Genomic DNA, 25,138 nt, shown 5'->3' with positions numbered 1-25,138 from the left:
GGCTTGACGCTGTCTCCGGTCTCCCTGCCCACCAGCCACACTGGGCTGGGTCAGGGCGGCTGCAACCCCTCCCTGCCTTCTCCCTCCTCCCTGCGCAGGGGTGGGGAGGGAGGCTCACCGCCAGGACCTGCTTCCCCCGAGCCCCCGCCCCGCCCCAAGCGGCTGCACAGAGCGCGCGCGCGCGCGCACACACTCACACCGCGCAGACTCCCACGGGCTCCCATTGCGCAGGCCCCAGCCCCCAGCCCCTGGAGACCAGGCAGAGGTCTCGCCCCTCCCCTGCGGCCCCCACCTCTCTCTCTACAGCCTGAACGCCCTCACGGGCTGGTTGGAAACAGCCGATTCACTTCTGAAAATGGAACTCATCTCCCCAGGATGACAAGCGCACAATGCCCAACCCACGTGCAGACAAAGCCCCCTGCTGCTCCAGGGGCCAGAGAGCAGAGGCTGAGGCGCCCCCACCGCTGAGCCGGCGTGAGGGTCCCCACACCTGCAGGCCCAGTGCCCCCTCCTCAGCACCCCCAAACCCTGGGGCCTGGGGCCCCCTTCCTCTCAGCTTCCACCCCCAGCCCCCTCAGACGTGACAGGGAGCCAGCAGCCCCCAGGACAGACTCAGGAGAGCGGAGATCAGGCCGAGAGGGGCTCGGAGCCCCAGACCCTGCCAGACACTGGTGGGGTGAGCAGGGACCCCAGCCTCACGGCTTGCCTCAGAGGAAGCCAGGGCCGTGCTGGGAAACCGCCAGGAAGTTTCCTGTAATTCTGACACCGCCTGCTCCTCCCGGGGCTTGAGGGGAGCCCTGCCTAGAGCAGCCGGGCCCAGAGCAAGTTTGGGGTGGCATGTGGTGTCCTTCTGAGCTGGGGCAACGAGCAGGAAGGGCATGAGGGCGAGGAGCCCCGATCACAGGCCCACGCTCGGGGGGCGCCGGTCGGTCACGCGCTGGCTGGCGGGCAGACGGAGCCCTGGGCCCCCCCCAAGGCACTCAGGAAATAGGGACCCCCGGCACCCATCCCGCGGGAGACCCACAACCAGGCCCAGAGAGGTGAGCCCTGCCCCACCCCAGGACAGCAGCTGAGCGACAGGAGGCCTGGGCCACTCCCTACCGGCCCAGCACCAGGGCAGTGGTCAGCCATTCACCCCCCAGGCCAGCCTGCACGCTGGCTCACACGTAGGCCACATGGTCAAGGGGAACGGGCGGCCCATACGCCAGGCCTGAGCCTCTCTCTGTCCTGTCTCTGGTGTCCAGGAGCTGTGACCTGACCCAGCACCCCTCCCCATGCACGAACACCCCCAAATCATGAAAGTCAGACCCAGATGCAGGGGCCTCCCCTCACACTCACTGACCACCCATCCCCTGGCCTCGGTGGGTCTCAGGCTGGGGCACCAATGACCAGTCCAGAACTTGCCCCACCCAGACCAGAGGGCAGCTCCCTCCCTCCCAGGCCCAGCTGGTCACCTTCTCTCTGCTTCTCAAAGAGAATCACCTCATACAAAGCTGTGAAGCTCATGTAGCCCACGTGGGACCGTGCGTATCCCGAGGAAAGTTCTAGCCCCGGTGCCCCCCGTCCCCACCTCACACCAGAAACAAAAGCCGGCATGTAGAGACCACTTGGAAGCACGGGGTTCTTGGGGGACCGGGGGAGTAGGGGTCCCACCTGGGGGCAGCCCACTGGACGAAGGCTCGGCCCTGGTGGACAGCTGGAGCCCCTGGCCAAGGCTTGCCGCCCTCGGTCTCCCAGAGCCAGCAGCGCTCGCAGCCCAGGGCTCCTGGCGGTGTCAGCCAGGGGACACCGCCCCCCCCCCCGGCCCCGCCACCTCCTGGCACGTAGCAGCGCTGCCACGAGGCTGGAGACTCTTCGAGAAGCCAGCTCCCTCTGAGGCTGCCAGCGAGCAGGTTCTAAAAGTCCCCCAGGTGGTTAAGGACGGACTGGGACGCTGGCAGGGGGCCCATCGGCGGGGGCCACACCTTCCCCCTCCACCCCTGAGGCCGCCTGAGCTGGCCACCACCACATGTCACCCAGGCCACCAACTTCTGGCCATGTGTCTCCAGACAGGTCAGTGAGGAAAAGTGCCGGTGGCCACACGCAGAGGGTCTGCAGCGTGACTGGGAGGGCACTGCTCCAGGCCTCCCGATTCCAAGGGGGCCAGGAGTATGATGGGAGGTGCATTTTCAAAGGGACTGTCTTGACTTATGTAGCTTGTGCTTTGGGGTGTGGCCGGGACAGGGGCTGGGGTCGGGGCGGGGGGGGGGCAGGTCCAAGCCCTCCCTTCCCAGAAGGGTGGTTAGCAGCTGCTCTCTGCAAGAGGAGGGGGCCTTGGGGGAGGAACCCAACCAGCCGAAAGTGCTACCCAGGAGGAGGTGCCCATGCGCTCTGCCAGGCTCTCTCCTGCCACTGGAAAGGGGTGGATGGAGAGAGACGCCATGAACCCTTGACCCCGGCCAAGTGGCCACAACTTCTGCCGGAGAACTTGAGGCAGCCCCCGTTCTAAGCTGACAGCCAGGTCCCAGACTTTCTGGCCGCTTCTTTCTCAGAATCCAGCCCAAGGAGGCCGCTGCCCAGATTCCCAGCTCGGAAGCACCTCCCACCTGCCCAGGGCACAAACCATTATCGGTCCTGCCTCACGATGGAGGCCACGGGGCCGGAGAGCCCGACAGCCGAGGCTTCCCCTTGCCAGGCACAACGGGCGCCGGCCTCTCTTGGGACAACGGCACCAGACACAGCGTCACGCTCTCTGAGCCGCTGCCGGCTCTTCACGTGTTCCTGCCAGTGGTGTACGCGGCTATCTGCGCCGTGCGGCTAACGGGCAACGCGGCCGCCATCTGTGTGATCCTGAGAGCGCCCAGGATGAAGACGGTGACCCACGCGTTCACCCTGAACCTGGCCATCGCGACGACTCTTCACACCGGTGCTGCCCACCAACATCGCCGAGCACGTGCTGCAGCGCTGGCCCTTTGAGGAGCTGCTCTGCAAGCTGGTGCTGGCCACCGACCGCTGCAACATCTTCTCCAGCGTCTACTTCCCGGCTGCCATGAGCATGGACCGCTACCTGGTGGTGCCGGCCATGGTGCTGCCCCGCCGCACACCCCGGCACACTGTCCGCGGGGCTGAGATCCCCAGCCTGTGCACCTGGCTGGGTGTCACTGTCGCAATGCTGCCCTTCTTCACCCTCGCCGGAGTCTACAGCAATGAGCTACAGGTCACGAGCTGCGGGCTGAGCTGCCCACGGCCTGAGCGGGCCTGGTTCCAGGCAATCAGCATCTACACGCCGGTGCTGGGCTTGGCGGTGCCCACGGGCACCCTCTATGTTCTCTACGTGGAGGCTGCAGGCCCTGCGGCTCCACTCCGGAGCCAAGGCTCTGGACAAGGCCAAGCGGAAGGTGAGTCTCCAGGTCCTGGCTGTGCTGGCCGTGGGCCTGCTCTGCTGGACGCCCTTCCACCTGGCCTCAGTCGTGGCCCTGACCACAGACCTGCCCCAGACGCCACTGGTCATCATCATCTCCTATGTCGTCACCAGCCTCGGCTACACCAGCTCCTGCCTCAACCCCTTCCTCTAGGCCTTCCCGGACCACAGCTTCTGGAAGAGCCTCTGCACCACGTTCCAGTGCCCGGGGGCATAAGCACCCCTCCCTCGCAGCCCACGCAACCATAGAAAAGCTCTGCTCCTTTAGAGCAACACCCCACTTGTTCACATGCCATCACTATTTTCTCCAGACAGAAAGAGAAAGACCCACGAAGGCTGGCCACCAAGCCCGCAGAGGTGGCCATGGACCCACCCCTGTCTCTGCCTCCTAGACAGCCCTTGGGTGGCCAGCTGCAGGGATTCAGGTCCCGCCGACCCAGGCAGATGGTCCTGGCACAACAGACATCCTGGGGGGCACCTGGGGCAACAAAGCCAGGTGTCGCTGTAAAAGCCAAAGGCGCACATCAAAGGAGGCCATGAAGCGCGCTCTCACAGCCCAAAACTCAGGTGACATTCCACCAGGAGGCCTGTGCCCATGTCCCCTCCCGGCTCCCTCAGCAGGGCTCAGGCTCCCTTGAGCACCCCATGCCCCTTGTGCCCTTCATGCCGATGCCTGTGGTCCCCTCCCATGTCCTGCTATAGGACCCAGGGCCCTTCTGCCAGGACCTCTGGAGGGGGCACCTGTCACTTAGACAGGCTGGCACCTGGACCCCTTCCCCCCTGAGGTGTGGCCTGGGGCCTAGACTCTGCCAGCAGGGGCTCCACCTGGGGGTGGGGTGGGAACACTAAGGGGCTGGCTGCTCAGAGACCATTTCTGCCACAAGTCCCTGAAGACGGCTTTGGTGGGCCTCGGCCAGGCTCCGCACTCTTGGCCCCACGGCTCCCAGCTGCTTCCAGGCCTGGAGCTCCAGCCCTGCCGTTCCGTAAGTCACCTGCCCGGCACCCGATAACCCTGCGAGGCTTATGGGGCCCCAGGTTGGTTTTAGTCCTTGTGACACGGCTCTAGTCAGTCTGTCCCGCTGGCAAGCAGGACACACCTTTCGCCACCCGGTGAGGTGGCCCCCAGGCTGCATGGCCGCCTCCCCCCCACCCGGTCACGTGGAAGAGCTCGGACCCACGGCCCTCTCCCCTTCCCTCTCAGCCTGAAACAACTCAGAGGCTACCTCCGTCCTGTTACCTTTCTGACCACATGGTATTAGTAAGCTATTACTGTATAAAACACTCCCCCAAAATGAGCAGCTCAGAACAACATTTACTAGTTCACAACCCTTGTGGGTCAGGAACCTTCCAGCAGCTCTCGGCTGGCTGCAGCTCAGGGTCTCTCATGACATTGCAGGCAGGACTTCAGCCGAGGTCCCAATCACCTGAAGGCCACACCGGGGCTGGAGGAGCCGCTTCCTCTCGTGGCCACTGGCCGGAGGCCTCGGTTCCTGGCCCTGCGGGCTGTCCACAGGCTGCTCGGGCACCTTCCCGGGGTGGCCGCGAGCCCACAGGGCAGCAGCCGAGAGACCCAGGCGGAAACCTCCACACCTTTAAGGCCTACCTGGGAAGCCATTCTGCTACTTTCTGTTCCTTAGAAGCGAGTCCCCAAGTCCCACCCACACTCAGGGGCTGTGGCCACTTCTCAAACCGCCACTAGCACCCAGCCTCCCCCACGAAGAACTAGCTGTTCCCGATCCGCTCTCTCACTGTGTTGCAGTCACACCTCTCCAAGCAGCAGCCGTGATTACCTCGTCAGCGTTCATCCTGCGCCCTGCGAGCTCCTCGAGAGAAGAAGTTGCGGCTCCCACACCCCAGCTAAGACCCCAGCTGGGCCGAAGCGAGGCGTGAGCGCGCGTGGCGTGAGCGCGCGTGGCGTGAGTGCGCAGCAGCAGGGGCGGGGCTGTGTCAGCCGGAAGCCCACGGGAACGCCGAGCGGAGCAAGGGGCTCCCACCCCGTCCCCCGCAGAACATCTCCCTAGCACAGGAGGTGCCAACCAAGCCTCCTCAACGGACCGCACACTTTTTATCCCCTGGGGTGGCCCCCGCCCCACACACAGCCCAGCAACGGGAGCCACCGTCTCGCACTGAGATCCATGGTGGGGGCCGAGCAGGGGCAGGCCCAGCCAGGCGGCCCACACCCGATGGGAGGGAGGGTCTTCACGCAGGGCCCGCGACACGCCAAGGGTGGGGGAGACATGGGCCAGCCAAGGTTGGGGGGAGAGGAGAGCCCTCACCGGGATCCCGCCCGAGTGAGTCGTGGACCCCCGGGAAAACGCCGCCCCCTCCACCGTGACTCCGGAGGTGGACTGGGGAACGCGGAGGGAGTGTCCCCATGCCCTGGGCTTCTGGGCCCAGAGAGAACTGGCCGCCTCCTTCCACTCCCCAAATCCCCTCGCCGTGGCCCGGCCCCCGGCCCCGCACCACCCGGCGCGGCCCCTGGGCGCAGTCTCCCGCGGGCCACAGCGCCCCTGGTGGGCAAAGTCCAGAGCGCCAGGCGAGCCCGCAGCTTCCCCGGTCCAGCCGATCCGCTGACCCTCCCCCGCCCGGCCTTCCCCCACTACCCCGTGAGGAAGGTTCGGCGTCCCTTCTGCTCAGGCGGGGAAACCGAGGCTCAGCGAAGCCGGGAGACTTGACCGAGCCCAGCTGGTGGGGGTTGGGCGGGGGCGGGGATTGGGGCACGGAAAGGGGCAGGGGGCGAGGTGGCGATGCAGGCTGGGGGCCGGGTCGGAGCGGTGGGGCGTGGAGGTGGGGGCGGGGCGGGGCTGGAGGCAGGGGGCGGCGTCGGAGGTGGGAGCCGAGGAGAGGTCTGGGTGCAGGTGGAGAGGACGAGCCGTGGTCCCGCTTCCGAGGTCCCGCGGGCTGCTGGCCTGCCCCTCAGCCCTGCCTGGACGGGGACGAGCGCAGACGCTCGCTGTGGGTTCGGCCTGGTTGGCAGCCCGGAGCCCACCCTGAGCCGCCTCCTCCGCCAGGACCCCGCTGCCTCCCCCCGTGCTAACTGCCACTGACCATCTTGCACAGGGCGTTCCCAAATGGCCAGAAGCCCAGGAGAACATCTGTGCCCTGGAAAGGCAGTGTCGGCAGCACCAAAGTGTCCGCCGGGGACAAGCTACAGATGTAAATGTCGGCTGTCTTCATCCTGGTGTGTCTGCAGAGGACGGGGAGGAAGAGGCTTTATTTGGCCACCTTGGCAGACCTGGCAGCGAAGGGCAAGGGGCCATCACAGGGGGCACCCTAAACTTTCCCTTGATGCTAAATTTTTGTGTTAACAGCAATTTGCTTGTCATTAAAACATATAAACCCGGACATTGGCCCCTCTGCCCGTGCCCACGCACTGCGACCGAGCTGGCCCTGGATGCCCCTGCGAAGCCCCTCTCTCTGACAGGGTTGTCTGCCCGACAGTCAGCCTGGGTAGAACCGGGCCCACGCAGGAGCCAGGAGGATACCAGAATCTCAGGGCTGCCCAAGGAAGCGGTTCTGTGCATCTGTCATCAAACTCCCTTGGATCCGCCCAAGGAACGAGAAAGGAGCCAGAGCGGGGGGAGGTGGGAGTGAGGAGAACCCGTAGCCCACTGTGGGGAAGCTCCCGCCACTGGATCCGCCACTGGAACCTCGGGCTACAGGGGTGGGGAGTGCAGAGCTGGATTGTTTGGGGGGAAACTTTGTGCTGAAGCGAAGAAGACAGGCCCCCAGCCTGTCATGAACTAGTCGACCCCTCCCAAAGTGGGGCAGTCTGCCAAGCACAGAGCCAGGCGGAGAGCACAGAGCAGGTTGGAGGACGGATCTACCTACACCCCACGTGCTAATCCCAGAGAATTTACCCCAACGGCCCCCCAAAGAGTCAGAAACACCTGTTGCAAGCAGAGCGCCCTGACCAGCGTGCAGGGGGTTATTCTGACCCTCCGTCACGGCCCCTGGAGACAGTTCAGGGCTGGTTACGTGCAGGGGAAATCACACTGTCCACATGCATAGATACATGGAGACACGTGTTACACCAGCACAAATGCACATGTCTTTCAGCCTTGGCACAAAAATGCTGCAGCCATAGTGGCTCCGGTCCTCAGAGCCTCCCGCTGCTGGCAGCACGGACAGAGCCCCGTCCTCCCCAAGAACGACCCCACAAGGCCGGGGTCCCCAAAGCAGGAGAGGCCAGTCCAGAGTCAGCACCTCCTCCTCTTTCCAGGTGCCTCAGCTCACCTGGCCAGGTCTGCAGCTCAGCTAGCAGGTAGAGGCAGCTCTACCACTGCAGATGTTTCAGCAGCTTGTCTGCAGGGAGAACGCTGGCCAAGTCACCGAGCTGCAGCCTCCATCTGCAAACTGGGAGAGTACTTCTCTGGGTGGTCACAGCGGGCAGGGTCCCCACGGCTCAGATGGTCCTTGCAGCCTCCCTCAAGCAGGTCTGCCAGCCCCAGCTCTCCTTCCAACTCTGCATACGAAGCCGCCTCTGACTGGGAAGCTCAGGCTTCCCCCACAGATAACTGGAGGCTTGTAGATGAAGTAGGGCGTCAGTCACTGGGGGTGCAGGGCCGGACCTGTCCCAACTGGCATCCTTCCAAGGCCACCAGGACCCAAGCAGGACACACGGTCCTGACAGCTGCACAGCCGCTGACCTCTGATGGAGTCCGAAAGGAGGGCTTCGAGGGACAGCCCGAGGGGGGCCCAGGCAACCCAGACAGAGCACCGCAGAGCCCTCCCCACCCCACAGCTGAGGCCAGGCACGTGGGGCTGCTTCACAAATGACGGGGTGGCCTGCGGCGGTCCTCCTGACCGCCTCGCAAACCTGAACGGCCACGTCTGCGGCGCAACAGCTCACGTGTCCTGGAGGGAACAGGCTTGCTGAGAAGCTTCCTAAAGGAGTTCCACTCTCAGGGCGAGTCCCACTGCCCAGGGATGCCCACTGGACTCTCCAGGCGGCGCCAGGCCCATCCAGCTGCCCAGAGGAGACACCGCAAGGGTCCATGCAGACAGCACACAGCACGAGGGCACGTGGGACTGTACAGCCGCTGTCACGCCTCCGGCTGTGTGCCCACCCGGAGACGGATGCAGCAGGGGAGAGGCCAGGACGGTCCATGAAGCTTGGCAGTGCCGGGCATGCTCACCAGTGAGTCCTGCACCCCCTCCCCGCCCTCCACTAGGAGGGCAGCCCTAATGCTCTGACCCGTCCCGTGATGTCACCAGACCCTCCAAGGCCACAGGGTGGCCCGTGGAGGCTGGTGATGCGCAGCTGCACGTCTGCCTAGAGAGCGGTGACCTGCGTGAGCTCCGTGTTGGGTGTGGATGGGCTCTGCGGGCTGACAGGCACCATGGGCAGGTCCACGCCTAGTCATGCCGGCCGTGGCACCATCTCAGAGGTCTTGCGAGCATGAGCCACATCCTTGGCGATGCTGCGCACGCGTTCTGACACCTGCATCTCCCGGCGCAGGGTGGGCGTGCAGCAGAACTTGCGGAAGCAGGCCTTGAAGTTCTCGTCCAGGAAGGCGTAGAGGATGGGGTTGAGGCAGCTGTTGACGTAGCCGAGGGCCGTGCAGAAACGCAGAATGGCCACCACAGTCTCACTGCCCGGCTGCACGCCCAGCCCCTGGACCAGCACGAAGACCTGCACGGGCGTCCAGCAGCCCACGAACACAGCCACCACCACCAGCACCAGACGCGTGATGCGCCGCAGGTTCCGGTCCTTCTCGCGGGAGCCTGAGAGCAGGCGGACGCCTCGCAGCCGCCGGATCATCAGGCTGTAGCAGACGGAGATGATGAGCACAGGCATGATGAAGGAGAAGAGGAAGATGCAGATGGCAAACACGGGGCCCCAGTAGTCCTGCGGGGTGGGGATCTCCACCAGGCACTCAATCTCTGCAGGGAGAGAAGCAGGGTCAGGGAAGCTGGGCAGGTGGGCAGGGAGAGAGCCACCCAGAGCCAGAGGAGCGTGGCACTGGGGAGGAGGGTGCCCTGCACTGACCTTCATCCTCAACCTGTGCCGAGCCCATGATGGCAACGGGAACGCCGACAACAGAGGCCAGGGCCCAGATGGCCACATTGACAGCCTGGGCCTTGCTGGATGTCCGGACGTCAAGGGCACGGATGGGGTGGCAGATGGCTATGTAGCGGTCCACGCTCATGGCAGTCAGCGTGAAGGTGCTGGTGAACATGTTGTAATAGTCAATGGCGATGACCGTCTTGCACAGGGCGTTCCCAAATGGCCAGAAGCCCAGGAGGACATCTGTGCCCTGGAAGGGCAGGGTCAGCAGCACCAGAGTGTCCGCCAGGGCCAAGTTAAAGATGTAAATGTTGGTAGCTGTCTTCATCTTGGTGTGTCTGCAGAGAGGACGGGGAGGAAGAGGCTTCATTTGGCCACCCTGGCAGACCTGGCAGCGAAGGGCAAGGGGCCCTTCCTCTTGGCCATCACAGGGGGCACCCACTCTGCCCCCTGCTAAAATGTAGGTTCATGGGCCCAGCCCAATGCCATGGAGCCTGAAGGCAAGTATTTTAACAAATTCTTCAAGTACTTACAGCACACAAAAAATGGTTCGCAACCTAAAGACTTGCCTGCCTTGGAAAAGATGGGTGTGGGGTGGGGGGAGCAGAGTGTCTGCCTGCCCCTGCATGAGAGCAGAAACAGGACTCATAAGACAAAGAACCTGTCCTCCTCCCTTTCAAGTCTCCCCCAAGACCCTTCTTGGACCAAAATGTTGGCCCTTCCACCACCAGAGGTTTCCAGGGGCTCCAGAATCTGGAAGAGCACACCAAACCAGGCCTCACTGTTGCCTAGCAACCGAACAGGAAATGGTGACAGGGATGGGACAGATGCTAATGGGGTCTCATTGTATGCAAGACCCTGGCATGGGTCTGGAGGAATTGTGGGTGCTTAACAACTACCTGCTAAATGAATTCATAGTTGTTATAATGGTGATGGTGGTAGTGTTGGTGATGGTGGTAATTATGGTGGTGGTGGTGGTGGTGGTGGAGATGGCGCTAGCAACAGTGGTGGTGATGGTGGTGACAGCGATGGTGCTGGTGACGGTGGTGGTGCTGTTGATGGTGATGATGGTGGTGGTGGTGGTGGTGATGGTGCTGTTGGTGGTGGTGGTGGTGATGGTGATGGTGATGGTACTGGTGGTGATGATGGTGGTGGTGGTGATGGTGGTGATGGTGATGGTGATGGTGGTGATGATGGTGGTGGTGGTGATGATGGTGGTGGTGGTGGTGATGGTGGTGGTGGCGATGGTGATGGTGGTGATGGTGGTGGTGATGGTGCTGTTGATGGTGATGGTGGTGGTGGTGACGGTGGCAACACCAGAGACAACAATGTTCCATGTCAATTAAGCTGCCATGAAGGAATCTGGGGTTTCTTTCTGCCTCTTAGAGAGAGATTAAGAATAAGCTCAAAGAGGCCTTAATCATGACCAAACAACAAGGACAGTGATGACGGCAGATGCCTGTGCCAAGTTCTTCACTTGGATTTTAACTCATTTAAGATTCCGAAGCGCTATTTTGATGCCCGGTCTGCACAGGAGGACATTCAGGCTCAGAGGATCTAAACGGTCTTCTCAAGGCCACAGAGCTGGTAAAGGAAAAGTGGGTCAAGAGAACTAGAAGAGCAGCCACAGGCAGGAGGAAAGATTTGCCAAAGACCCATCTGACAAAGGACTGCTGTCCAGAATGCACGAAGAACTCCTAATGCTCAACAATAAGAACACAGACAGCCTGGCTAAAAATGGACCAAAGACCTTAACAGATCCTCAGCAAAGAAGACATACAGACAGCAAAGAAGCACATGAAAAGATGCTCCACCTATGTCATCAGAGAAATGCAAATTAAAACAACAGTGAGGACTTCCCTGGTGGCGCAGTGGATAAGAATCCGCCTGTCAATGCAGGGGACACGGGTTCGAGCCCTGGTCCGGGAAGATCCCACATGCCGCGGAGCAGCTAAGCCCGTGCGCCACAACTAATGAGCCTGCGCCCTAGAGCCTGTGCTCTGCAACAAGAGAAGCCACCGCAATGAGAAGCCCGTGCACCGCAACGAAGAGTAGCCCCCGCTCGCCACAACCAGAGAAAAGCCCGCACAGAGCAACGAAGACCCAACGCAGCCAAAGAAAAAAAATTTTTTTTAATAAAATAAAACAACAATGAGATACCACTACATACCTATTAGAATGACACCACTAAATGCTGGTGAGGGCGTCAGAAGGTACAGCCATTTGAAAGACAGCTTGGCATTTTCTTACAAAACAGACTCTTACCATAAGACCCAGCAATCACCCACCCTTCGATATTTACCCAAAGGAGCTGAAAATATATCCACATAAAAACCTGCACACGGATGTTTATAGCAGCTTTATTCATAGTTGCTGAAACTTGGAAGCAACCAAGATGTCCTCCAGTAGGTGGATGAATAAATCAACTGTGGCTCACCCAGAAAATGGAATATTATCCAGCAGTTAAAAGGAACGAGCTATCAAGCCATGAAAAGACATAGAGGACCCTTACATGCGTATTGCTAAGTGAAAGAAGCCAATCTGAAAAGGCTACAGACCGTATGATTCCACATTCTGGAAAAGCAAAACTATGAACATAGTAAAAAGATCAGTGTTTGCCAGGGGCTGGGAGGTGGGAAAGGATGAACAGGCAGAGCACGGAGGATTTCTAGGGCAGTGAAACTACTCGGTGTGATACTGTAATGGTGGATACATGCCATTATATATTTGTCCAAACCCATAGAAAGTACAACACCAAGAGGGAACCCTAAGGTAAACTATGGGTTTGGGGTGATTACGATGTATCAAGGTAGGTTCATCAGTTGTGAAAATGTACTATGCTGGTGGAGATGTTGATAATGGGGGAGGTTATGCCTGGGGAGGGGAGGGCAGGACAGGGACTATATGAGAAACCGCTGTACCTTCTCCTCAATTTTGCCGTGAACCTAAAACTACTTTAAAAACATTGCCTGTAAAAAAAAGAGCAGGGACTGGAACTGGGTGTTTCTGACCACCGAGGCAGTCCACCCCGTGCCACGGCTCAGAACACATCGTTCTGCCTCTGAGCCCGGCGTGCTCACAGCAGTTCCCGGCCATCACTCTCCGTGGGGACTGCTCGTGGGCAAGACGACCTCGCCTCTCTGCTCTCTAATCAAGACGTGCCTCTGAGGGTTTTGATGCCCCCGCGCAGAGCAGAGACCCCACAAGAAACACTCACAACCGGAAGGAGGAACAAGCCCACCCGCACCCACATTTCTCACCCGTAGCACACCCTCCAGCCACCAAGGTGCACGTGAGCCTAGCACCCCGGGGTCAGCACTGGGGGAAGGGCAGCTGCTCCTCGCAGCCCCTTGTCTGAGCACACACATGACACACACCAGCACATACAAATGTACAAGGGCATGCTCACACACATGCACACACGGACACAGCCACAAGGGCGTGCGCACATGCACACATGCATGTGCACACGTGTGCGCGCACATACAAAGCACACTGTGTGTTCACACATACAAAGCACACGTGTGTGTGCCCGCATGCACACGTGTGTGTTCACACTCGCGCATTCATGCCCGCACTCAGATACATGTGCACACATGTACATGCTTGCACGTATTGTGTCCATGCACACAGATGTATGTACAAGGTGCAGTGTACACACGTATATGCACACACCCAGACATGCACACACTCACACACGTGTGCACATTCACACGGGTGCACACTCGTGTGTGCACACATTTACACGCTCACGTGCATGCGTACACATACATGTGTCCACGTGTGTACACACGTGCATGTGTCCCCACGCCGTCCCGATGCCATCCCCACACGCTGTTCTCACCCTGTCCCACATTCCCCGCATGCTCTTCCCATTATACCTCCCCATGCCATCCCCACGCTGTCCCCCATGCTGTCCCCACGCTCTCTCCCACGCTCTTCCCATTTTGTTTCCCCATGCTGTCCCCTCATACTGTCTCGGCCATCCTTCCACAATGTCCCCACACCATCCCCCATTATGTCCCCCCAGCAGCGTGGCTGCCATCCTTGACCCCACAAGCGTTCCCGTTCTGAGCGCCAGCAAATGCTGGAATCGGCCCAAACACCAGCGGTGAGCACGGAGCCCCGGAGCCGAGGAAGGGGCCTCGTGAAGCTGCCCCAGCACCGGGCCTGGACGACGCCGACAAGAGCTGCCTTCCGGGATCACTGTGGGGCCCGTGAGGTCCTCACGCGCAGCTGGGCTGGGAGCCTGGCGCACGGCTCAGATGGCGCGTCAGCTCTCAGGAGTCAGGGTGGCGCTCCATCTGGGACAGAGCTGCGCCTCCTCCCACACCCGGGCTGGACCCTGCCTCTCCCTCTCCCCCAGCCAAGTGCCTCTGCCCTCAGGAGCTGAGCCACCAGGGCCTCAGGACCGACCCTGCCCAGTGACAGGGGGCCAGGAATTGAACAGGGGGTGGGAGATCCCCGCGTGCCAAGCCTGCCAGAGCAGCCCCTGCTCCATGCCCTCGGCAAGCTGCTCGGGACCCACCGGTGGGAGACGGGGGGCGGGGGGGGGTGCCCAGCCTACCTGAGGATGACATACATGACGAGACAGTTCCCCAGCAGCCCCCCGACGCACACAGCCAGGTAGAGCCCCACGATGGTGACCTTGAGCCCGAGGGGCAGGAAGGCGCCGTGGCTGGCATTGAGCATCAGGTGCGGGGGCAGCAGGCTGTGGTTGGGGCTCAGGAGAGACAGGTTGCCCTGCAGGTGGCCGCCGTAGAGGACTTCCCAGAACGGGGCAGGGAAGAGGGACTCCATGCCCCGCCCTGCACGCAAAGCCCCACGGTACCTGGGGAGGCACAGGGACATGTGAGCGCAGCACCCAGCACCCACCCAGCCCCAGGCCGCAGACACGGAGGCACGTGCGTGTGCACACACACACACCGGGCACACGGAGACACGCAAACGTGTATGCCAGGGACGGGGCACACGTGCACACACACAGGGACACAGTCTCAGCTGGCCTGCGGGCTCCCACATGGGATGGCGGATGCGCTTACACGGCGGGATGTGTCCACCATGGGGGCTCACAGACACACAGCACGCACACACACACACACACACGCACACAGATGCCCAAAGCTGCCCTCGGGCACACGCAGACACAAAAGGGACCAAGACACACCCAGAAACACCTGGAACACTGGGCACAGGGCAACCGAGCACAGGGCCTCCTCCTGCCCCTCCCCAGCCCTGCCTGAGAGCTGCGGCCACCACAGGTCACCTCCACGCCAGCCCCCAGCGGCTCAGCCTTACCTCGGTGACCTCCGTGGGAGCTGGGACCCCGGAGGCCCTAACCCTCGGCCTGCGGCAGAGCAGGGCTGGGAGCGCCGGCCCGACTCAGCTCTGGGTCTGGACGGCGCCGCGGCTGCCGCACGGTGGCAGCTGCTCCTTTTCCTTCTCAGACGCCAGACCAGACGCAGCAGCCTGGTGCACGGAGCTGGGGGAGGGGAGCAGGCTGCGGCTCCAGGGGGGCGGGGCTGTGCAGGATGGAGGAGGGGGCCCCAGGCTGGACGGGGACAGAGGCAAGGACCAGGGTGCACCCTTAGAGATGAACAACAGAGAGGCTTGGACCCACAGAGCCCAGACGGAGACAGGCTCGAACACATGGACACAGGGATAGAGGTGCACATGAGAACTCAGACACGTGGACGGACACACACACACACACACACACACACACACGGACGCACAGGGACTCAGGGACAGACACATGGAGACACAGGGACAAACACACAAGAACAGACACAAAGGACATGCAGAAACACACAAAGACATGGAACGGAGACTCGGAGAGACACACACAAGACAGAGACAGACGTGAAGCCGCATCTCACTCAGAAGCAGGGCCTTGGACGGACTCAGACCTGCCCCAGCCGGAGTTCCATGCCCAGAACAGCGCCCCTCAGCTGGGATCCCAGGGCAGCTGAGCCACAGGGGCCGCCGGTTGGGTGGCTGGGGCCCTGCCCAGCCAGCCCTGGTCAGATCAGAGCCTCATAAGCAAGCAGGGTGTCTGGACTGTCCAGCGCGCCCCACGTGCCTCCTGGGTGCCAAGCTTGTCCACCCCCACCAGCCCTGACTGTGGGCCTCACATCACCTCCGTGCCAACAAGGGCACCTCAGCAGCGTGAAGCCACCTGTCAAAGGGGCAGAGACAGCGTTCAAAGCCAGGTCTGTCTGCCACCTGAAGACCCAGCAAGGGCGCCTCTGCCTCAGCGGATGGGTCCCTGAACAACATCTGAACATCACCGCCTCACAGCCTGGGCCCCCAGCACCCACACGGCAGAACATGGAGCTGCCTCCTGCCCATCCCTGGGGGCACATGCCTCGTGGGTGACCCTGAGCTGAACTGCCGGCCCCACCCAATCAAGGGGTCGTTCTTCCTGCCCGGGCTCTGCCCACACAGCCCAGCCCCTGCTTGGAGCATCTGTCTCCAAGGATGGGGACCTGGTTGCTAGGCGACTGGCAGCAGCGTCGCTAGGATACCTGGCGAATCAGGAGAGGAAAGAGCAGGCAAATACCCTAGGGCGCAGCATCCCAGGCTGTCCCCCAGGACTTATCTCTGCATCTTCACTGCAGTCGACCCAGGGACACGTGTGGAGACATGGGGCACATCCGCAGAGGCACTCAGGACACAAAGACTCACAAAAACACACACAAAGATGCCCAAATAGGCACACAGGTAAACAAACAGACATGGGTACGTGCTCAGAGGACGCACAGACACTCGAAGGGACCCACAGACGCATGGGCCACACCCACGCAAACCCACACTAGGGTGCACGTGAGGCACAAGGTAGACGCGGGAGAAGAGGCAGATCAAAGCCTCAGACGCCCGGGGGACACACGTGCACCACATTCTCCAGGCAAAGCTCGAAGCCCCATCCCATTGACCTTGGGAGCCCCAGCAGGGCAGGAACCCCAGGGGCTCGCCCTCCTGCAGCCTCCCCGACCTGGGCTCCCCGAGGTCGGAGCAGCCAACCTCAGCCCCTCCCACCCCCACTGCCTGGGCCCACCTGCCCGCCAGTTTCCGAAGCTGCGTTTCCTAATGGCCTTGAGCCTGGGGAAAGGGCGGGGCTAGGAGGCTGCCTTGAGGCTGGGTGTGAGTTCCAGTCTGCACAGACCTCCCGTGAGGACACATCGTGGGGGGCCAGGCCAGGGTACTGACGACACTCCCTGGGGATGGTAGCCCCCAGCCCTGGACCCTGCAGCGTTCCCACAAAGGGGGCCTGGCCCAGGAAATGGCCCAGCCTCTCTGGAGCCCTGTACGGCCAGGATAAGACACAGAACATATGTGTTACACATGGGGCAGCAGGTGACACGTGTGAGCATGTGTCTCGAAGCAAGACAACCTCAGGCACACACGCCATACGCAGGCAAAGCAAAACATGCAAGGGCGCCAGCGACAGCCCGAGACACGCAGCGCGGGGCACGGGTCCGCCACATATCAAGTGACAGCCTGACCAGGGCTACACCTGGAGGCCACAGGCCTTCCGGGCAGGACCCAGGTCCCAGAGTGCCGGTGACACCCACAAACTGGGGTGAACGCACCTCACCCTTGCACCCAGTGACTCAGGGCCCGTCAACGCCACGTGCCACACTGTCTGCTGCCCCTCGGTCCGCATATGCTTTGCCACCCCCCACACCCCCCGGAGTAGGGCACGGGAATCAAAGCACAGTCGCCAGCAGCCTCACCCAGAACAGCCACCCCCAGGGAATTCAGTCACCAGGCCAGTTGTGCTGTTGAAAAGTAAAAGCAATGGGGCTTCCCTGGTGGCGCAGGGGTTAAGACTCCACCTGCCAGTGCAGGGGACACGGGTTCGAGCCCTGGTCCAGGAAGACCCCACATGCCGCAGAGCAACTAAGCCCGTGAGCTGCAACTACTGAGCCTGCGCTCTAGAGCCCGCGAGCCACAACTGCTGAGCCCGTGTGCCTAGAGCCCGTGCTCCGCAACAAGAGAAGCCACCGCAATGAGAAGCCCGCGCACCGCAGCAAAGAGTAGCCCCCGCTCGCCGCAACTAGAGAAAAGCCCGCGCGCAGAAAAAAGTAAAAGGATTTTCATATTTCTGGGCTTCTTCATAAAATATTACTTTTTCCTTGTGATTTTAACTTCCTAATATTTACACACTGTGACAGAATTGTAGATTTGCAGTATAATGTTAAATTTTGCAGTCATTTAATAATCCTTATTGATATTATTTTGAAGTTTTCAGGTCTTGGCGTCGATCAGCACGCTCTTAGATCTCAGCATTTCCATCAGCCCTTGAAAAACACATGAATCCTGGACACAGAAACAGGCGGGAGACGTGGCCCAGGGCCTCACAGTGGCTGGGCCCCAGACACAGGGAGCACCTCTCCTCCCAGGGGAGCTGTTGGGGGGGGGGGGTAGAGAAGCAGGAAGAAGCTCCGCTCAGGAATGTGAACTATGCCAACACCAGGCCCTCTGGGAGTTAAGGAGGAGCAGGTGTCAAAGGTTTTCAATCCTACAAAAACAGAGGGAAAGTTACAAGTCCCTTCCTGCAGGAGAGTGCGCCCATTCTCCCCCTCCCCCCATAACTCCCACTCTTGCAAGTCACTTCCCCCCTGCATCTCCCTGGCCAGGATCCTGGGAAGCTAAGAGGAGGGCCCAGACTCCTGTCTCAGAGAACTCACTCCTGTGGGAGCGCAGAGTGAGGGCCAGAGGTGGTGCTGGCCTGGGCTGCGTGTATCCAGGAGGACTGCTTGAAGGAGGCAGGTCAGCCTGCCTAAGCCCTCACTGCTTCTTCTGGAGCCCAGAGATCTTTGCCTTCAAAAGCCCCTCGGTGATGCTGAATCCCAAGGCCCAGGCCTCACCCTACAGGCACAAGCCCTGCGGCAGCCGGGGGCGGGAAGGGGAAGCATCCAGGGAACAGCTCCTGCAAAGGCTTGGGGGCTGGAAGGATGGGCAGTTCCATGCAGCTTTGGGAAGCGGGGGATGGCATGCCAGCTCCCGAGATATGGGGCCACAAAAGCGAGGGGACGTATGTATGCATATGGCTGATTCACTTTGTTGTACAACAGAAACTAACACAGCATTGTGAAGCAATTATACTCCCATAAAGATGTATTAAAAAAAAAAACCTTACCCTCTCACTGGGAGGCCAGAGCAAACTCCCAAAAACAATGGCAACAGTCAACAGCCTCCTTCGGAAAGGCCAGAACCTCAGCTGAGACGCCACCCCCAAAGCCAGGACAGTCTCTCCCCTCAGGGACTCAGGTCGTGAACTCCCAAAACGGCACCATCCATGGGCCTCAGTGCCCACCTTGGCACATCCATGAATGAAGGGAAGAGGCATGTCTACACTGTGGGAACCACCAGTACATTAACAAATTCTGGACTTAATGCACTAATTCTGGCCTAACATCAACTGTGGAATGAGTACATGGATTATTGAACCCAGAATAATCTGATGAGTGCATGAACAAATTAAAGAATTAATCAATTAAGTGAATCAGTTCTAAAATATTATGAAATTAACAAATGCACAAATAAATTACAGAAATCTAGGACCCAGGACCCAGAAATCAAAACCCGAGTCTGGGGACTTCCCTGGTGGTTCGGTGGTAAAGAATCTGCCTTCCAACGCAGGGGACGCGGTTTGCTCCCTGGTCGGGGAACTTAGATCCCACATGCCGCGGGGCAACTAAGCCCATGCACCACAACTACTGAGCTCTCAAGGAGAGAGAGAAAACGCGCACACCACCACTAGAGAGAAGCCCGTGTGCCGCAACGAAGAGCCCACGCGCCGCAACTAAGACCTAACACAGCCCCAAAAAAAAAGAAAGAAAGGACTTCCCTGGTGGCGGAGTGGTTAAGAATCCGCCTGCCAATGCAGGGGACACGGGTTCGAGCCCTGGTCCAGGAAGATCCCACCTGCCGCGGAGCAACTAAGCCCATGCACCACAACTACTGAGCCTGCACTCTAGAGCCCTCGAGCCCCAACTACTGAGCCCCCGTGCCACAACTACTGAAGCCTGCACACCTAGAGACCCTGCTCCGCAACAAGAGAAGGCACCGCGATGAGAAGCCCGCGCACCGCAACGAAGAGTAGCCCGCAGCTCTCCACACCTAGAGAAAGCCTGTGCGCAGCAACAAAGACCCAACGCAGCCAGAAATAAATAAATGAATAAATTTATTTGAAAAAAAGAAAGAAAATAAATAAATATTTTAAAAAAGAAAACAAAACCAATGGTCTAAAAAAAAAACACCACCCCTGTTCTTACACCACCCCTGGAACCCCCAGACTTGCCCTGGTAGAGGTGAAGAGTCCCGAGTTCTGCTGTGGGAGGCCTCGTGGGCCATGAAGAGGGGGAAGGGGCTCAACCACGAAGGTCTCCTCAGATCTGCGCCCCCTGACCCCAAAACTAGCCAGCAAAGACCTCTCCAGCCAGGAAGCTGGGCCCACAGCCCGCAGAAGAGAGCGTTTGGGGCTCTTCAGAAAAGAAGGAGAGCGCACCCGGGCTGTTAAAGCTGAGGGTCATCTCCCTCGTGGCCCTTGACAGCCGGGAGGTCCCGGGGCGGGGCATCTGGCCGGGGACCTCGGTGCACTCGGACCGAAGTTCTGACCAGGCACCTCCCCGAGGGCTCGCCCCGCCCCCGTTGGCTTGGGGGAGGGGCGGGCCTCCTGGTTGCCGAGCAACCGCGTCAACAAGTCCCAGAGAGTCTGGGCTGAGTTGGAGGCCCAGACCCGAGAAGGCAGAAAGTATGGGGTGTGGAAACGGGAGGCAAGGGCCGGGCGCTCGACCGCCGCCGCTAGGGACGGGGCGGGGGAGGGTGCGGACGCCAGCCTCTGTCCCAGTGTGGGCCAGGACCCGGCCCAGGACCTGGGGTCCGGGGTCTGAGGTGCTGTGGGCTGGGCCGGGCAAGGAAAGGAGCCCTGCAGGGCTGCACCGGGACTTCCGGGGTGTTTCCCTCTCCCACCTCGGGGGCCCTTCCCCCTCTACCACCTTTTCCCTGGGCTCCTCTCTCCCTCACTCCATCTAGACCCAGCGTGGGACAGGCTGGGGGGATGGCGTCTCCCCTGCAGCAAGCCAGCTGTCCATTCGACTCTGAGACTCCGCCGCACACAAGTGAGACCTCCCACAGACACACAAACGGACCCACACAACATCAAACACACACACATCTCCCAGAAAAGCATGAGTCCTCTGCCCAAGATATAATGAAGGCCCACCCCCGCCATCTCCAGCCCCTAACACTAAGACAGAGGGGTCTGAGGCCTATGCCTCATGGGGGACGGACACAGCGAGGGTCCTGGCATGGGAGGAAGTGTCCTCCTAGCCTCACCCAGGGCAGTCTCAATCTGTCTCCACCCCTGGGTAGTGCCTGAGGTCAACTCAGGGGTCTCAGCATTTTCCCAGTGCGGGAGAAACAGCCCGTGGGCAGGAAGGGAGTGGATCCGAAAGTTCTAGCGGAATGCAGGAGTGAGTAAGGAGGCTGAGCTGACCGGGACGTGTGCGAGGTTGTGGCAAAGGTGCAGAGACCAGAGGTGCGGGCCCTAAGGCGGGCTGCACAGGGTCCAGAGGGGCCGGAGCTGGGAACCCAAGGCGGGGCCGGGTCAGACCGAAGGAGCGGGCGCCAACGGGACATCGGGACATCGTCTTCCCTCGGCAGGGCCCGAGGATGCAGCCAGAGCCGGCGAAGGGACCGCGTGCAGGGTCCCGCGGGAGCGAGTGGGTAAGGGCGCGCAGGGCGCAGGGGCCCGCGTGGGGTGTGCCAAGGCGGAGCCCCCGACGCCGAGCTGGGCCCTCACGCCGGAGGGCCTGGAGGCCATGCGGCCCGCGCAGCGCCACAGCCACCTGCTCTTCGGCGACCTGCTGGAGGACGTGGGCGCGGCCGCTTCCGTCTTCCCGAGTGAGTCAGCAGAGCTGGGGTACCGCATGCCTGACCCGCGCGCGTGGACGCTGCAGCTCGAGACGCCCGCGCAAAGCCAGGACCAGGTCCTCGGCGTCCTCAAGGCCGCCGAGGCCCGCGGCCGAGTCCGCGCTCTCCGACTGCGCTACGCCCGCCTGCGGGTGAGGCAGGGGCGGGGCCGGGGCGAGGAAGGGGCGGGGGGACCACCCGGCCGGGGGTTCTGAGGGCGAGGCGGGGCCGCCCGTCGCCAAGGCTCCGCAACATCCCCGCGCCCTGACCCCGGCACCCGCAGGCGGAGGAGATCTCGCTCCTAATCCTGCGGCAGAAGTCCGCGCGCGCCGCCCTCAGGCTGGAGCTGTTCCTGCCGCCGCAGCTGAAGCCCACGCGGATCCCAGACCCCCTAGACCGTCGAGAGGTGACTGCGAGCCCGGGAAGGGCCGGGGAGGGGCGGGGGCCCGCCCTCCGCCCCGCACACCCGGCCCCAGCACCTCCTCCCCCGCAGCGGAGGCGCGTGGAAACCATTCTGGAGGAGAAAGTCGATGGCAGCATCTTCCCGCGTTGATGGCGACCCCACAGTGCACGACTGTGCCCCACCCTCCTACATAAAGTTCTCACTTTCAAAGCGCTCCCTGGTGTCTAGGCTTCCTTTCTCTAGGTCCCCTGGGAGGGAAGGGGGAAGGATGGATGCATCCGATGTCACAGGCATTGGGGTACTCAGAGTGCAGCTCCTCCAACAAAGTGGAAAGCTACAAGCTGGCTGACATCAGACTCACAGGGGGCAGGGACACCCCTAATCCCCCAAATCCCACGCTGCCCCCATCAGGCAATCTGGTGCCCTGTGAGTCCGTGGGAGCCCCCAGCCTGGGTGTGATGGGAGGAAGAGCCTGGCCCAGCAACAGTCACACCCCCAGAGGTAAGGGCGGCCTCGGGGAGAAAGTGGTACCCAAGCAGGACCCCAGACTGCAGGTCATTCCATCAGAGGGTCAGCGAGGAAGGTGACATTCTGGACAGGAGAGTGACTGCAGAAGCCAAAGCTGGCCTTTGGACAGTCAGCCATGCCTGGGAGACCCTCAGAGGACCAGGAGACTGGGGAGGGGGAGACCCTTCAGGCAGAAATCACCCTCAGGTCTTCCTTTCTATCTTGATAATCCTCCTCTGCCCCTTTGATCCCCCTTACTGGACCCCACCACCACCACACACACGTACACACACACACAGAGGACAGGAAGGACACCGCCCCTTTCCATTCTGACAAACCCACATCCTGCAAACCCTCTGGATTCTGAAGAACCTCCCATGTTCTGGACAGATCTCCCCTTCGAGAACTTACTCTCCTGCCCAACACAGGCTCTTCGCAGAGACTGAGATTTCTCTTAGCCGGCTCTCCCTTTTCCTCCCTCCCAGCAGTCCAGCAGGCTACAGAGCGGGGGGCCTCAGACAAGGCCCTCCCCTGCCAGGAGCCTCTGGCAGAGTTGCCCGCCTGCAGCAGAGAACTGGTCCTGGAGGGGTGGGCCCTCTACTGGCAGAGGTCAGAGCTGGGGTCCAGCAAGGAATCCTGCTCTGTGGCGGCCAGTGCCCTCCCTGACGCAGCTCAGAATGGGGACCTGAGCCCTCTGTGACCTCAGCAAGCCCTTCCCCTCACAGGACCCTTCGCCTGTTCTGGGTCGTTGCACCCTTGGCGTTGATCCAAGCCCAGAACTGTGTGTGGAGCTGGAGACTGGAAGCTCCATGAGGGAGGGGGAGCTCTCTATGGGGGGGGGATGCGGGGGACGGTTCAGGCAGGTAGGGGAAACAAGGAACAGGGGAAGAGAAGGTGGCTCGGGCGAGGGGAAGGAGGGCATCAGGCAGGCACTTGAGGACAGAGGATGAGAGAGGCACCCACCGCCCCGAGGAGGCCAGCAAGAGGGCGGCCTCACAGACAGCTCTGCACCAGGCGTGGGGCTGGCACATGGGCACCCTTTGATCCCCACACCAGGGAGGGGTCCTCGGTCTGCAGAGAAGGCCCAGGAAAGTGGCCGAGGACAATTCTGCAGGGTCTGAAGGAGGCTTCTGCTATGGGAAAGCAAAGTATGTAGGCCGCAGCCCAATGTACTGGGGGCTGGGAGCTCATGCTCTAGACAGAGGGTCCTGGGTTCAAATCCCACCCCCAGCATTACACACAGTTGCACAGCCTTGAATGAGCCCCTGCCCGGCCCACCTGGTTCCTCCTGTGGAATATGGGATAGACTCCCCAGAGGAAGGGCAGAAGACCCAGGAGGGCCGAGCAAGGGGCACGGAGAGGCCTAAGTGGCCGGGGGACATGCGGGGGTGGTGAGAGGAAGGACAGTGTATGGGGGGCTGGGAGGGGGAGGGGAGGGCCAGAGAAGCGTAGAGTGTGGCCTGAGTGGAAGAGAAGTGCGCTGACCCACACCCGCATCCAGCTGCCCCACACGTCTCAGGAGGCGGGTGAAGATGCCACGTCAAGTACCATGGCGTAGGCAGGGCTGTGTGACCTTGACTAAGCTCTGGCCCGTCTTTGAAGGACCCACCTCCCGGGACTGTTATCTAAGCTAAATACGAAGCAGCCACCTCCCATCTGGGCAGGCTTCCAGCCTCTGCCCTGTCCCAGCCAGGCTGTCAACATGGCAGCCAAGCCCCCTGGGCACAGGGCATCAAGACGCCCCCCGGACTGCAGGGGCCCCCTCTCCTCCCTGACCTTGGCCCGCACCCTCTTCAGCTCAGCTCCTGCCCTGCTGCCCTGCCAGCGGCTCCAGCTCCGTCCCGTGCTGAGCAAGCGGTAGCACTGAAACGCCCCCCTCGTCGCTCTGTGGTTCTCCTTAGCTCTCCTCACCTCTCACCCAGTCTGCAAGTCCACTTCTTGTCTGCTCCGCGGCTTGTCTGTCCTGCTCGCTGCCAGGTCCCACTGACTGGCACACAGGGGACACGCAGACATTTGCTGGATGAATGAGGAGCGCACGTAAAATCTCCACTGCCCTTTATGCCCCCAAGAGCGCTGAAGACAGTGAGCACCTGCAACCCGAGCAACTGGAAGGCACTTTGTGAGCGGGCCCTGAGCGCCGCGGACAGGAGCTGCGTACGGTCGGGGGCCAGGGCCACTCAGACACTGGCCCAAAGCATGCTGGGATGAGGGATTTAACTCACAGGCCAGGGGGACTCAGACACTGCAGACCACTTCCAGAGCAGGGTCAGGGCCCCCCAGACACTGGCCCAAAGCATGCTGGGATAAGGGATTTAACTCACAGCTATACCAGGTCATAAGATTGTGAGCGGGCCCTGGGCGCCGCGGACAGGAGCTGCCTACGGTCGGGGGCCAGGGCCACGCAGACACTGGCCCAAAGCATGATGGGATGAGGGATTTAACTCACAGCTATACCAGGTCATAAGATACGAGGAGAGTTGTCCGAAGAGAAGGGACGGGGGTTCGTGGCAAAGGGGAGGTGTGGCTTTAAACTGTAGAACATCTGGGGGCAACTGGAGGGGTTGAAAGGGACTCAGCCAGGCCCCGCAGACAGGGACATTTGGCGACCCCGGATATAAGAACCAGTACCCCCGGCATCACTGGCACCGAAGCCCAGGAACCCCCTTCCTTGGGAAGCCCCCTACAGCACGGTGACAGCGCGCCCTTAACCCTATTTCACAGGTGAGGACACCCAGTGCCAGAGAGGCTAGGGCCAGGCCGGGACTGACCACGGGGGACAGGTCTTTCCAGGGGGCCTCTCCCTCGAGCGGGGCGAGTAACCTATGGGGACGCCCCCCCCACAACCCCCACCCCACCCCGCCCCGTAACGGCAACGCTGGGCCGGCCCTGCCGAGCG

At 61.3% G+C, this 25,138-nt stretch overlaps 3 protein-coding genes across 6 annotated transcripts; 2 read left to right on the top strand and 1 right to left on the bottom strand.

Moving 5' to 3' along the window:
- Positions 1–389: 389 nt before the first annotated feature.
- Positions 390–3,617, top strand: NPBWR2 (neuropeptides B and W receptor 2; the record flags this gene model as incomplete). Its single annotated transcript, XM_082857866.1, is given in 7 exon segments — positions 390–474; positions 570–676; positions 1,738–1,823; positions 2,532–2,891; positions 2,893–3,315; positions 3,317–3,551; positions 3,555–3,617. Coding segments are annotated over 7 exon segments (1,359 nt in total).
- A 5,145-nt stretch (positions 3,618–8,762) lies between these two features.
- On the bottom strand, positions 8,763–14,210 carry OPRL1 (opioid related nociceptin receptor 1; the record flags this gene model as incomplete). Of its 4 annotated transcripts, none has more annotated exons than XM_082856273.1 (3): positions 8,763–9,286; positions 9,393–9,748; positions 13,978–14,210. In XM_082856273.1, 3 exons carry the CDS (start codon positions 14,208–14,210, stop codon positions 8,763–8,765), a joined length of 1,113 nt encoding a protein of 370 aa, XP_082712399.1. The 4 variants fall into 4 exon arrangements, with proteins under 4 accessions (XP_082712399.1, XP_082712400.1, XP_082712401.1 ...); XM_082856274.1 differs by having other exon boundaries at positions 13,993–14,210; XM_082856275.1 differs by having other exon boundaries at positions 13,950–14,095.
- A 6,882-nt stretch (positions 14,211–21,092) lies between these two features.
- LKAAEAR1 (LKAAEAR motif containing 1) lies at positions 21,093–21,885 on the top strand (the record flags this gene model as incomplete). The annotated part of the gene is given in 3 exon segments (XM_082858072.1): positions 21,093–21,128; positions 21,131–21,484; positions 21,616–21,885. Coding segments are annotated over 3 exon segments (660 nt in total).
- Positions 21,886–25,138: the final 3,253 nt, after the last annotated feature.

Source organism: Leucopleurus acutus, assembly GCF_964270905.1.
Source record: "Leucopleurus acutus genome assembly, chromosome: 16".
Lineage (NCBI taxonomy): Eukaryota > Metazoa > Chordata > Mammalia > Artiodactyla > Delphinidae > Leucopleurus > Leucopleurus acutus.
The sequence above is the reverse complement of the archived record's forward strand: the minus strand, read 5'-3'. Positions and strand labels throughout refer to the sequence as shown.